General features: G+C 38.8%; 1 protein-coding gene across 2 annotated transcripts; it reads right to left on the reverse strand.

Annotated features, from left to right (window-relative positions):
* Positions 1 to 145: 145 nt before the first annotated feature.
* LOC137257688 (targeting protein for Xklp2 homolog) lies at positions 146 to 12,619 on the reverse strand. 2 transcript variants are annotated; one of them, XM_067795063.1, is made up of 15 exons: positions 12,388 to 12,619; positions 11,479 to 11,526; positions 10,834 to 10,926; positions 7,316 to 7,478; positions 7,074 to 7,157; positions 6,287 to 6,598; positions 5,642 to 5,942; positions 5,254 to 5,401; positions 4,692 to 4,851; positions 4,168 to 4,378; positions 3,663 to 3,764; positions 3,384 to 3,548; positions 2,786 to 2,932; positions 2,248 to 2,359; positions 146 to 1,565 (listed from the first exon to the last, which is right to left on the reverse strand). In XM_067795063.1, exons 1-15 carry the CDS (start codon positions 12,497 to 12,499, stop codon positions 1,276 to 1,278), a joined length of 2,448 nt encoding a protein of 815 aa, XP_067651164.1. In that variant the 5' UTR covers positions 12,500 to 12,619; the 3' UTR covers positions 146 to 1,275. The 2 variants fall into 2 exon arrangements, with proteins under 2 accessions (XP_067651164.1, XP_067651165.1); XM_067795064.1 differs by having other exon boundaries at positions 2,789 to 2,932; positions 12,388 to 12,617.
* Positions 12,620 to 12,711: the final 92 nt, after the last annotated feature.

The raw sequence follows: 12,711 nt of genomic DNA on the forward strand, positions 1-12,711 counted from the left end.
GTTTGATTTCACCAATACCACATGAATGCATTTGAAAGTTCTCCAAGTGAACATGACTTCACAAGCTTGTTCCAACCCATGATGCCTTTGTTGATCTGCCACACGGTTGGTCTTATCAAAGGTCATCCTATTAAAGACACAAGTGTTTATTGGTTTCTTAATTTATTCACATAGCATTAGATTACATAATTACAGAGAAGAAATGACTCAAGGGCATGGAAAGATACAGAAGGGAGAAAAGACAGGCAGGCATGGGCAACTCTGAGCAGAGGTACACACATTTAGCAACCTCTCCACTTGTATGTACAACTAAATGCAGCATCAGTTCTTCAATGGTTTCAAAGACACCAGCAACAAAGTATATGGATATCTATATACTTGTTCTCAATAACAATGATTATTGGTCTGCCACCAGATCATACCATCACACTTTGTAAAATCTAAATCTACAGCATATCCCACAAACAAGTTTGCTTGTAAGCATATGACCTTGGATACAGCAGTCACTGAGCAGCACTACACATTGCACTTGCACAATCAAACAATCAGACCTCTCTTGGGCATTGGCCTGGAAGTTAACAGTTTTGCTGCATGCCATAATATGATGTTAAATATATTATAATGAAGAAGCTTTGTCATTAAAAACTCACAATTCTGAAAATTGGTTTGCATTTTCTACAAGGTTATTGTTGAAGGTCTGTTGTGAACCTTGGCAGATGAAAACAAATTGTCTATGTTGGAAATGTTGGATTGTCATGTAATCCAATAAAAGAGTATTGCCTTATGATACATCTGTATATTCATGAAGGAACTCTGAATCCACTGGTAAGCTTGCAACAAACAAATGATAGTTACAAAATGCTGTTTTAACGATAAATAAAATCTAATATAAACATAAATAAAAATGCTTACACAGAAGCAATGCTTTTTCATAAAATGAGCATAAATTTGTTCCACCGAAGATGTTACAATATTCAACATTTGATCATGATTCTGGAAATAAGACCTGTTACATCTTTGATTCCAGTGAAGGAATAAAGGTATGATTTCCTAAAAATCGAATCTAATCATATGCAGTTCTAGGGCATAGTCAAGTGCTGTTGACGTATCTGTACAATACTGAAGTCAGAAATATGTACAGTGTTTTGTATCCAAGATTCTGTTCGATGGCTATTGATGAGATGGATCCATATTGGCTGTCTGCAACAGTCAGCTGGATGTGTTCTCACACATGTATGAATATATGAATGAAGAGATATCAGTACCAACTGAAGCTTATACTCGGACTTTGCCTCTTAGTCTATCTGAGAATCTAGGCGACTCCGGACATGTTGGTGGTTTCTCACTGCCGTGGACAATGACCTGTTTGAATTTTCTGATTGGGTTGGACTTGTGAACCATTTCTGCTCGCAGTTTTGCAATAGCAGCCTTCTCTTCCTCCATCTTCTGAGCTTCCCGTTCATGGTTCAGTTCTGCCAGCTGAGCCTCCCGTGCCTTCTTCCTCATTTCATACTCATCCCGGTCAACAGCTCGTCTCTCTGTGTTCAGGGTCAACTCACTCACATCTAAACAGGAAACTACCATTAGAACTCAGTGAACAGTACAATGTGAAACAAACAATATGTATTGCAATATTTTTTCATTGTTGCATTTGTATAACAGGTAAACAAAGTTTTCCACAATATAAAGTGCCTACGAGTTTTCTATCACTTGCAGATTTAAGAGACAATAAGGCAACGAAGACATTCCTTTAGAGAACAATAAATAAATCAAGATATACTGCATGATTTTGGATGACACAATCATAACATCAACTTTAACTATCAAATCTAAATTTGAGATGGCTGTTATCAGAATCTCAGAATGTAATAGGATCTGCATGTACACTCAGTGTCACTGTATTAACACTTTATTTCACAATATATTGCAGTATGAATGATCCTCCTTCAAACTTAATGTTCAAATTGGTAATCATTCAAATAAGCAATATGTTATGGGCAATAAGAGAACCTCAAGACATTTTTACCAATTCTACATTTCCCACATTGATTCAATGAATCTGGTGATTTCAAATTACACCTATGCAATGACCTTATGGAGTTATCACCTTTAGGTGGGTTTTCAGTTGTGAAATTAGCCCTCAAAGTATATGAAGAAATTATCCTGCACATGTACACATGTATATATGAAGACAATATCCTGCTTACATACATGTGTATATTGTTACATTCTGTGAGTATTACTCACCTGTCAGTGGTCGTGAAGATCTCTGGGGCATGAAGGGTTCCTGGTGGACAACATCAGCAGGTCTAGCCTTGAACATAGTCGCTTGCTTCTGTTTCATCTGCTCCTCCTCCAGCTGAAGACATGGGAAGTGGTGGAGATATGAAAACTGGACCAACTATCAGATTATTTGCAATTCGCAGTGCTTTACATGTGACAGAATCATGAAAATACCTAATGTTACTATGGTTAACAGTTTCAGTGTAGTGTTAAGGACAAATATCAGTTTTAGATATTGTGGGTCAATTTGTCTAAATGCTGTAACACAATGCCATTAAAATGAGAGTTATTCTTCAGGACAGAATTCCATCCTGTGACTTCAAGGGCAAAACCAGCAGCTTCTGGAACCAATGATTTCTAGAGCGCTAAACTGTACTTGGACATCAGGAAAAGCATGCTGTGGCATTATGACAAAACAGATGCATATTTCCAGATGCTTACTCTCCATAATATGCAAGTATTGCCAGATTCTTGACTCACAAATCTTCATGGTTTAACTTACAACCTTGTGGTTCCACTCTTCTGACTTCTTGGCTCCTCTTATATCACTCTGGAGGTTGAATGGTTCCGTCTTGGTACAGAGCTTGGTGTGTCTCTCAGGCAGAACAGGCTCTAGACGTGGCAAAGGGTTGGCCCTGAACTCGCGTGCCTGTATCACAAATTAGAATATCCAGATATCAGTATAAGCTAGTGTCATGCAATATGTTAGCAAAACAAATATTGATGTCATGTTTAATAAGAAGCTATAACCTAAGTACGAAATTATCACAGTCAATCTAGAGAAATCCTTGTTCAGGATGGAGAAAAAACTGTGTGGATTTGGCAAACAATCAGGGTATTTATGTATCTCACACTAGTGTCTAGTAATAGTAATATCATGATGGGGGACCCAGAAATGGGTTCACGTACTGCACCCACTGAACCAACGTGATGTGCGAACGCCCCTGATGATAACAGAATTGAGCTTCTTAAATTGCTACCATGTAGGTGGTCATTTTACAAACCTAGGCTTTATCACCTTGCTGTCCCACTACGAAACTTCTGTCCCAGGAACTTGTTCATGGTCATGAATTCAATGAATACATTATGACAAGACATACCCGCTGTTCCTCCTCTAGTTTCTGTCGCAGTTTGGCCTCCTTCACTGCATTGGGGTCAGGGTAGCGATTCTCAAAGCTGAATGGCTCTGGGGTAATTGTCCTGTGGGAGAGTTTGGGCTGGAATGGGACGCCAGCGTGAGTCTTCGGCATAGGTTTTTCTGGCTCCTGCAACACAGAAATCATGGGTTGTTCAAAGGACTTGTTCCTTTAAAAAACATACATTCCCACTAACTATGGTTAAATTGATAAAAAAAGGTACCAACCAGAAGCAGCACCTACCTTTTCTTGTGGTATTTCTACAGGAAGTCGGACACGATGCTTGAGAACAAATGCTGGAGACTGAGGCACTGTGGTAGGTATCTCTTTGGCTGGCTTTACACCCTTCAGTAAGAAGAAAGCATGTATAAGTCGTGGTGTACCAAGGTAATTTACCATCAATGGCAGGTGAATAAAACATAGCAAGTTATTCACCTCTTAGAAATAGAAGTGATAATGAAGTATTGTTCACCAGTTCAACAAGCTGAACTTATTGATGTAATCTGCTGAAATTAGCTGTATAATTTAGTGTATTGGATCACTTAAGGATTTTTTGGTTTTTTGACCATGTGCATGCTTGGTATGACACAGCCAGGGATCAAACCCATGACCTTGTGCTCTCTGAGCAGAGGCTCTAACCACTATACCACAGAGGTGGTCCACCACAAAGAAACAAAGACTATACAAAAATTCATCCTTGATTATAAACAATCACTTGACAAACTAAAGATGATATTAGTCAACTTACCACTGTTCCCTCCAGAATCTTCCTCGGCACAGGCTGAGCATGGAAAACATATTCATCTTCATCTGCAGCTTTATTTGGCCGTTCCTGGAAGCGTTTGTCCAGGTGAAGGTTGAACTCCTCTGGTTTGGTTGCTGGCTTTGGCTCTGGTTTGTGGAGTCCTGTCGCATGACTCATGATCCTTGTGTTCACTGGGTGAGCCTTAAACTGATATCTGTGAATGAAAAAAAAAGCAGGATTAAAGGACACTATTAGATAATGAACTACGGTGGTTAAGGTTCTGTCAGTTACATTTCAAGTTCCGTTTCACGTTTATGTTTTGGAGTACATAATATACCAATCCGGCTTAATTTTTCCCCATCAAAGAAGCTCATATTCTTTTACAACTACCATGCATGGTATAATGCATGTCTCTGTTAAGGTTCATTCTCACAAAGAACATACGACACATGGATTAAAGTTGTCACAACTAAATTACAAAAAGCAATGTCAAAAAGTCCCATGCCACAAGAAACAGTGATGCATACTTCATGATCTCCTGATACTCCTGGTCCTCAATATCTTTCTGACTTTGCACAGTCGGTGCCCGGTAACGATGACGTGTCTCTAGTTTGGGCGTCTCTGGCTGGGTGAGTCGAAGTGCGTGAGGTGATCGTGCCTTCAGCAACTTTCTGTCAGAGCTGGTGGCTGAAATAACAAGACCTTCTGTAGGTTGCAGCCATCATCAATATAAATCATAAAAAAGCAGGGAACGTTGCAAACGTTTCAAAGTTAGAAATATTGACTCACGCAGAGATGAAGCAATCCAAATAACAAATGTAGTGTGAGATGTTGAAATGCATCTGATGTTCTGTACAACAGACAGAGATGTGGGCATCACCAGTCACCATCCCTACCTATATACCCTGCCTCACTCCCTCACAGATCAACAGGATTAATTAAGAGATAGACTGATATAATGACTACTCCCTTTGAAACTGCTGACAGGGATTACTTTTTTAATCCTAATCCTTTACCTAAACAAACATATACAATCCATTGATATAAACCAAATTGTTTTCACTACACTGTTTACTTTACAGATCCTACCTCGAGGTTTTCTTCTGAACCTGTCTGGTGTAGATCTATGGAAAGCTGCAACAGACTGCGCCATGGACTGGAACTTTTCTACTTGCTGTGCTGGTTTGTGGCTTGTTGTAAGCTTGAAGGGCTGTGGTCTCGTTAAACTTCTTGGGCCCTGCTCATATATTAAAGAAGATGTAGACAACAAATTGGATTCAGCCTTAAAAATCAATACTTGTCAGATTCTAGTCAGATTTCTTATTGTTCCATAAGCTCTCTTCTTTCTAAGCTCTTTCTTCGTTACTGACAAAGATTTTGGTATAAACAGAATTAGTGCATAGATTTGAATATCATTACTCTTTACATACACCGAATCTGTACATAGGGGTACTGATGCAGCATAAAAAATCCTAACCTGTGAAGAGGGGGCAGTATTAGAACGGAGACACCTGACAAAGTCAACTGTACTCTCATCTTGACTGTCCTGGTGCTGTGACTTCAGTCGACTGTCAGTGCTAAACTTGAAGTCCTGTATTGCAGTGGGTTCCCGTGAGTTACACACAGGGGCATAACCAGGAGCATTCTTACTCTTCTTCAGAGAGTCCTTAGCCAGCTTCCTCTTCTTGGCCAATTCCTTCCTCATCTGTGCTATCTGCTCCAACTCCTGCTCCTCAGTAGTTTTAACCCGAGGAGACCCAGCAGCCAGTTGTTTCCTCCTGAAGATGGCAACATATTTTGTAACAAGATGTAGATATATTTGAGATCCCACTCAAAACTCATTTCACCCTTACAGAAGACAGTAACAATAACTGTCTGCTGTCTCACCACTGTTCCATCTATATAACAGCCTGTATATAATCAAACCTTGAGCAGACAATCCAGTGATTGATGCTGTCAGCATTGAGACATAAGGGTTAATGCTGGCACATTATCAAGACCATTCAGTTTTATCTAGCCACTGTTGGCTGCTAGAATTCCGCCCCCCAAACAAATCATTAATTCTTATTGCTGCATAAGATGGCCCAAAAATGAATACAACCTCATCTTTGTCAATACTCACCTCATAAAGGTTGGTGTTGTGGGTAGTGTTGGCATTCTGGGTATCTTAGCACATGGAGCCTCCACGTCTTCTTTATTCTGGGGAGCAGGGCGACCAGCTGAATAGCCTCGAGTATGGGGACGAGCTATTCTCTCAGGTTTGGATGAACTGGCTGTAGAGTTGCTTCTCTTTAAAGATCTCTTGCTTGAAACTTCCAGTTTGTCTTGGGACCCACTTCTTCGATTATTATTTGTCACTTCCAATTTGCTTTGGGAACCACTCCTTCGAATGTTACTACCAGATATCCGTTGTCTTTTTAAAGCAGGCCTTTGGCTACAATAACCACAAACATTCTTGTAAAACTATCTTTGGTGAACAAAGCACAAAAACCAGCAGGTGAATTATATCTAGATCAGTTATTACAGGATAAGCATGATCACAAAACCATGATAAAAGCAGTAGATTATTAAAAATCAAATATACATGAACAAGAGCTAGATTAGTGAGTGAGTTTAGTTTTACGTCGCACTTAGCAAAATTCCGTCTATGAGCAAAAATGCTTGATTTCCCTTACAACCGCCAGAATCAGCAAACTGTTAGAAATAACCATAATCTCGCTTGGAAAATACCAACATTTAGGCTTTCGTGTCGTAAATATAGCATGACATGAGCACTCATATAAGATCCTCTATATCCATCTATGTCGTGAGTCACACATGATAGTTTCAGTATAATGATTAGGCCAGTAATTCAAGTGAAAACGTTTGGATTCCATAAATTACTTTACATGATATAAATGACAACAAACCTGTCATTGGTTGATGTAACTGGGGACACGTCAGTTGATTTCAGATTGGAAGCATCACCACCAGAACAGCTGTTTGCTCGTTTCCTAGAGAAAAAATAGCATGGCATTGGAAGGATGCAAGAAAAAAGAAGACTGATGGCCTATTATTCTTTTTATTTTATGTCCGCACTGAACATAAGCATAAAAGCAACAGTGAAACAAAAAGGTATTAAAACAGTTGAAGACAGGCTATGAATATTTACCCAGTTCTCAAAGGTGCCACTACTCCAACTTTCTTGCTATCTGCCTTTGACTGTGTGTCAGTTTGTGGTTTCTTGGCCCTCCATTCATCTAGGGAGGTGATGATATTTGACGGTGGTGGTGTCATCTTAGCTTGCTGACGAGTAACTGGTCCTGCACTTCCTTCTTAAAAACATTGATATACAATTAGTATATTTAGTATTAATTTAATTAGTATCATGGTAATGCTTACCAATTTCTAAGCATATTCACAGCAGTCAGAACAATATTCCACAGTAAGCATGGTTAATAAGTTTACATGATATACAACTACAACATTTATTGCTACTTTCAAGGTCTCTCCAAAAAAGATCACAAGGCAAATCATTGATGATAAACAAAGATCTATTGATTGTAAATTCAGGACAAACATTACATCAAGTAGATATTTATGAATCACCAATGCAGTTATTTTCCACCAATTTCCCCTATTTAGTTTAGCTACAATTAGTGGCTGAGACTTGACACTGACCACCTGACTGTGCCATTTCGTACCTGCAGTCTACACTGCACTATCCACTACAGTTAGCTCCTTAGTAGTTAATACCTTTGGCACTGCACTGCACGATCTGCTACCACACTATGTACTACACTTACACAGCCCAAACACAATATTTAAATCAATTAGACAGACATTCTCACCTGTCACCAAAAAAGAGAAACAAAGCGAGACTCAAAGCAAATTGCACTGGCATGCCTTATGTACAATGTCTCATGTTTTTTCTGTAGCAGTGAGCACTAGATGACACAGACGAGATAAGCTGGTCATTCTAGGTGGCCTGTCATTAAGGACCCTTTGATGTCCTCTCACTTTGGCTGACATCAGACATGTGAGTTGGGCTTGTCTACTTCAAAACAATGCTTAATTACAGCTGTTTATAATAATTACAGTGTAGGATTAGTTCAACTTGCCTACAATGGCTGAGTTGGCAGCTACAGGTGGATCCACCTCAGTGGAATGTTATTTAGGTGTTGTAATTACAACCACTTTACTGAATGGCTGACAGTTTTCACAACATTTACATACAACCTTGAAGGTGTTCCACTGCACAAAACAAGAAAACCTCAAAGGTCTCATTAGAAACATTGCGAAAACACACCACTCTAGCTACATGAACACTAGCCTCAGCTCTAAACACAGGTTTTGACATACACATCACAACCCACAAGACAAACTAAATCATGTTTTCATGATTTAGGCCAGCGAGGACAATTTATTAACATGTTTTTAGGAGCTTCATCATGTGATTGGTGTGTATGTGCATACGGTCAATAAGATCATGTATTAGGAAGAATACAAAATATGCATTAATGTTTATGCAGTTTTTCACACTGTTATGATTTTGTTCGCAGCATGCAGACATTTTGCCATATGGGTATGTCTGGTTGTGGTTTCGTATTACCCTTTTTCTGAGAAATCTCTGCCGACAGTTGTTACAGGTAAGTAGCATACATAAAAAACTACATTCACCCGGGCTCCTCAGTGACAATGATATGTCAACTATGGAATGAAGTCAGCTTAATGTTGTTTCAGAGAATTGGCTTAAACTGTTCGCTTCTGTATTTGATTTTGTTGGACAGGTACTCACTGTGACATGTCAGTCAGCTTGCGTTTATTAAGATGGTCTTTTAAATGTTGTTTCTAGACATGACTGCTTACATGTTGAGTACAAATGAAAGTCAATTAAGTGTTTCCTGAATTCCTGCTTCCTTCTTTGATGACCGAAGCTCATTAACTGATGTATTATCAAAACATCCTTCTCACATGCATATAATGGGGTAAGATGGTCAATTCTAGTTTATCACACTGCATTATGGAGGTTCTTAGGAACAAGGTGGTGTCATTACTGTCAAGCTTGTGCTAGATGGTTATTTGTATACCAAGAAAAGTTCAATTAAATGAGTGAGTGAGTTTAGTTTTACGCCGCACTTAGCAATATTACAGCTATATGGCGGCGGTCTGTAAATAATCGAGTCTGGACCAGACAATCCAGTGATCAACAACATGAGCATCGATCTGCGCAATTGGGAACCGATCACATGCGTCAACCAAGTCAGCGAGTCTGACCACCCGATTTCGTTAGTCGCCTCTTACGACAAGCTGAGTCGCCTTTTATGGCAAGCATGGGTTGCTGAAGGCCTATTCTACCCCGGGACCTTCACGGTCGTACTAGGTGGCAATGTTCACATAGATCAACATTTGATTGTACAGGTGTTCTCCACACCAGCCTGAATAAGGAAGATGCAATAGGAACACAATCATCCTTCTGACACTACCAATGTCAGTCTCACCAAGTTCAAGAATACAGTTTGTCATAGTGTTAGTGTAGTTCTTGCCAAACCTAGGAAGATCCTTGCTTATGCCCTTCACTCAGCAAAACATGAAGTAAAAGCAGAAGTTGGTAGACTTGACAGTCTGGAGAGAAATATTAGCTGCCACAAGTCTGAATCTTATCCTCCAGAACTCCAATCCCTGGCGTAACTGGAGGGCCTAGCAATACCACAGGTGGCATCTATAAGTGTGGGCAGAAACCAAAGGATTTCAGCATGACTACGCTATGTGCCTGAGTGTTCTGCAGGGTGCCGGGGGTGTTTGACCAGCACCCAAGCATGTAAGAATGAGTGACATGCACAAAGACAGACAACAAAATCTGTGCTCAGACTGAAACCATGGTGACAAGTCAATGTCAGTCAATGCCAATGGACACAATAGTAGACTTGTATGAACTGTAATGCATGTGTGAACTGCATAATGTTATTGATTTAGATATGTGAATCACGTTGCTTATGTTAAAACTCATACTACATGTATATTATAATAATACATTTATGTACTGGCATTCATTGGTAATCCACTACATCTTTTCAGCAAGGACCATTTATTTCCTACATATCTACTTGTTTTCTTTTGTCATGAGAGCATTTAGCCTAGGGGTGCCTTGTCTGGCAGCTTCATGTCCTGTGGGCCTCTTGTCCTGTCACTGTTGCTTACAAGTTACATTGCAGATTTTCAAAAGTCCGAAAACTGCATCAGTTGTTTATATCTTCATTTCAACAATACTTTTCAAAGTTTTATTTGAAACTGAATCTTATTATGAATATTGATTATTAGATTATTAATCGCTGAAACATGTGAGACTGACTGACCCATTATTCAATCACTCCGAACAAGCACAACTGGTACTAGAAACACAGAATGGTGCATATGACTTTTTGTGAGATCTCTAGCCGCAAACATTACTGCAACCACCAACAAGCACAACACAAAAAATATCAAAGTCTATACATTTTACCAATTTTACTAATGTACTTTTCTACAAAAGGCAGTACATAACTTCCATTTTTTTGAGTTGATAATTGAAAAAGCAATTATGAGGTTATTTTTCTTGATGTGTTGTTTCATAAGAACTGATTTCAATGCTTTTAGAGTTAAAAAGAAATGTGTACAGTTTTTATGCATTTATCAGATATTCTTTGCTACCTGATTTCATTGGTGCCACCTCAGCTTGAGGTGTGTGGACTTTGGGTGTTTTCACATGTTCCTCTGTGGGTTTCTGAACTCCATTTTTGTACTCTGAAAACAATCAATTATAACATGTTTAACATTTCAAGCATTTGGGCTGTACAGGATCACTAGATGCAAAATGATTGTTGTAAACAATACATTGGTGCTCAATCCCTAAGATGACTGTTGCATCTCACTTGTAACATGCATGTTGATGGCACTGACTGTCAGTGTCATTTCAATAATTAGTCATGATTCTTTCAAAAGTTCTGATTATCACAGACCTCTTAGAGACCAAATCCTATCTTTCATGACCATGACTTATCATTGGTCATTTCTTTTTACATTTAATGACGTGTTTGTAGCTGTGTGATTTGCATACATGTGTAGACATATCTTGTTTCATTAAGAAAGCCAAAACTTTCCAAACTTCCAAGTGACGACATTGACTGGAATGTGTGATTTCTAACACTTTCAGTGATACAGTTGTCACCTCTCTGTATACTTGAATAAAAAAAACCATCTTTACAGATAGCTGAAGGCCCATTTTAGCCTGGATCTTCACAGGGTAGAAGTAACGTGAGACACTGTTTTACATTATGATCATGAAGCAATACCAACCTGAGCTGATACGAATGGAGCTATCTTCAAAATCTTCATGGTCTGCATCTGAAACATTCAAATTGCATTGAAGAATAGTATTTAAGGTCAGTAAAGTGACCATAGTCTTATGCTAAGATATATTTACTGTGAACCTGGGTGAAAATGTACAAGACTGATGATATCAATTTAAAAGGGCATGTGCCCACAACAGCGTTATATCACTTAACAATTTAAAGGGTCACATTTCGTAAACAGTCTTAGATCTTATATCTATATACATATATATTAATGTATACGAGGAAGAGCAGTTTCTTTCTTCCTTATAATCTCTTCTGACTCCATAAAATACTGAAGCTAAGATTATCCCAAACAGCTCATTTGAGGTCATACAGATGCACTATGTGAATAGTTTCAAAAATTACTGATCACAGTGTATCAGCCCATCTGACTCATGCAGTTGTACATAAATGTAAATACAGACGATTGTAGGTCTGCTCAAAACAGATACAATATGTGGCAAACAAATTTAATTTGACCTCAACAATTATCTTCTGAAAGATGCACTGTGTCAAAAACAGGATACAAGTAGAGAACATTTGCAAACAGAGGATATATAACCTTGTTTATTTGTTCAGATTGTTTGTGATCATATTAAGGCATATAAGACATCAGTATATATGAAGAAGCCAAAATTATGACATGGACTTGTTGACACGACTATTCAAGATAAGATAAAGTTTCATGCTTGTGAAAATCATTACAAATATATATCATGGGGGAATCATTAACTGTAATAGGACCCTGCAATAGATCAAGGATCCAAACCATACATAAAACCTCTGAAAATAGCCGATATCTTGGTGTTGATACAGCAACATCAAGCATTATACCCCAACTGTCTGTGTGATCATGGCCAAAATTCCTCACCAAACCACTTGTCTGCGCTATCGTCCAGAGGTAACGGCTCGCTGAAATCGACGTATTGTGGGCAGTTATAATCCCATTCTGCGTCAACAGGACCTAATTCCGTTTCTGCCATTTCGTCGAAAGAAACGAAACGCTTTCAAAACAGACTTCTACTAGAACGAGCGGTAAGTGAAATTTCAATCTACCGCATTTCGCCAAACGACCAATCAAATGCCAAGAGTTATTCGTGCAACGGATGTCGTCGTTATTCTTAACAATGATTGGAGTAAATAATACGTTATATGCAATAATGACTGAGGAATTATAGACAGTTTATACAACCCA

This window comes from Haliotis asinina, chromosome 12 (genome assembly GCF_037392515.1).
Source record: "Haliotis asinina isolate JCU_RB_2024 chromosome 12, JCU_Hal_asi_v2, whole genome shotgun sequence".
In the NCBI taxonomy this organism is placed as follows: domain Eukaryota; kingdom Metazoa; phylum Mollusca; class Gastropoda; order Lepetellida; family Haliotidae; genus Haliotis; species Haliotis asinina.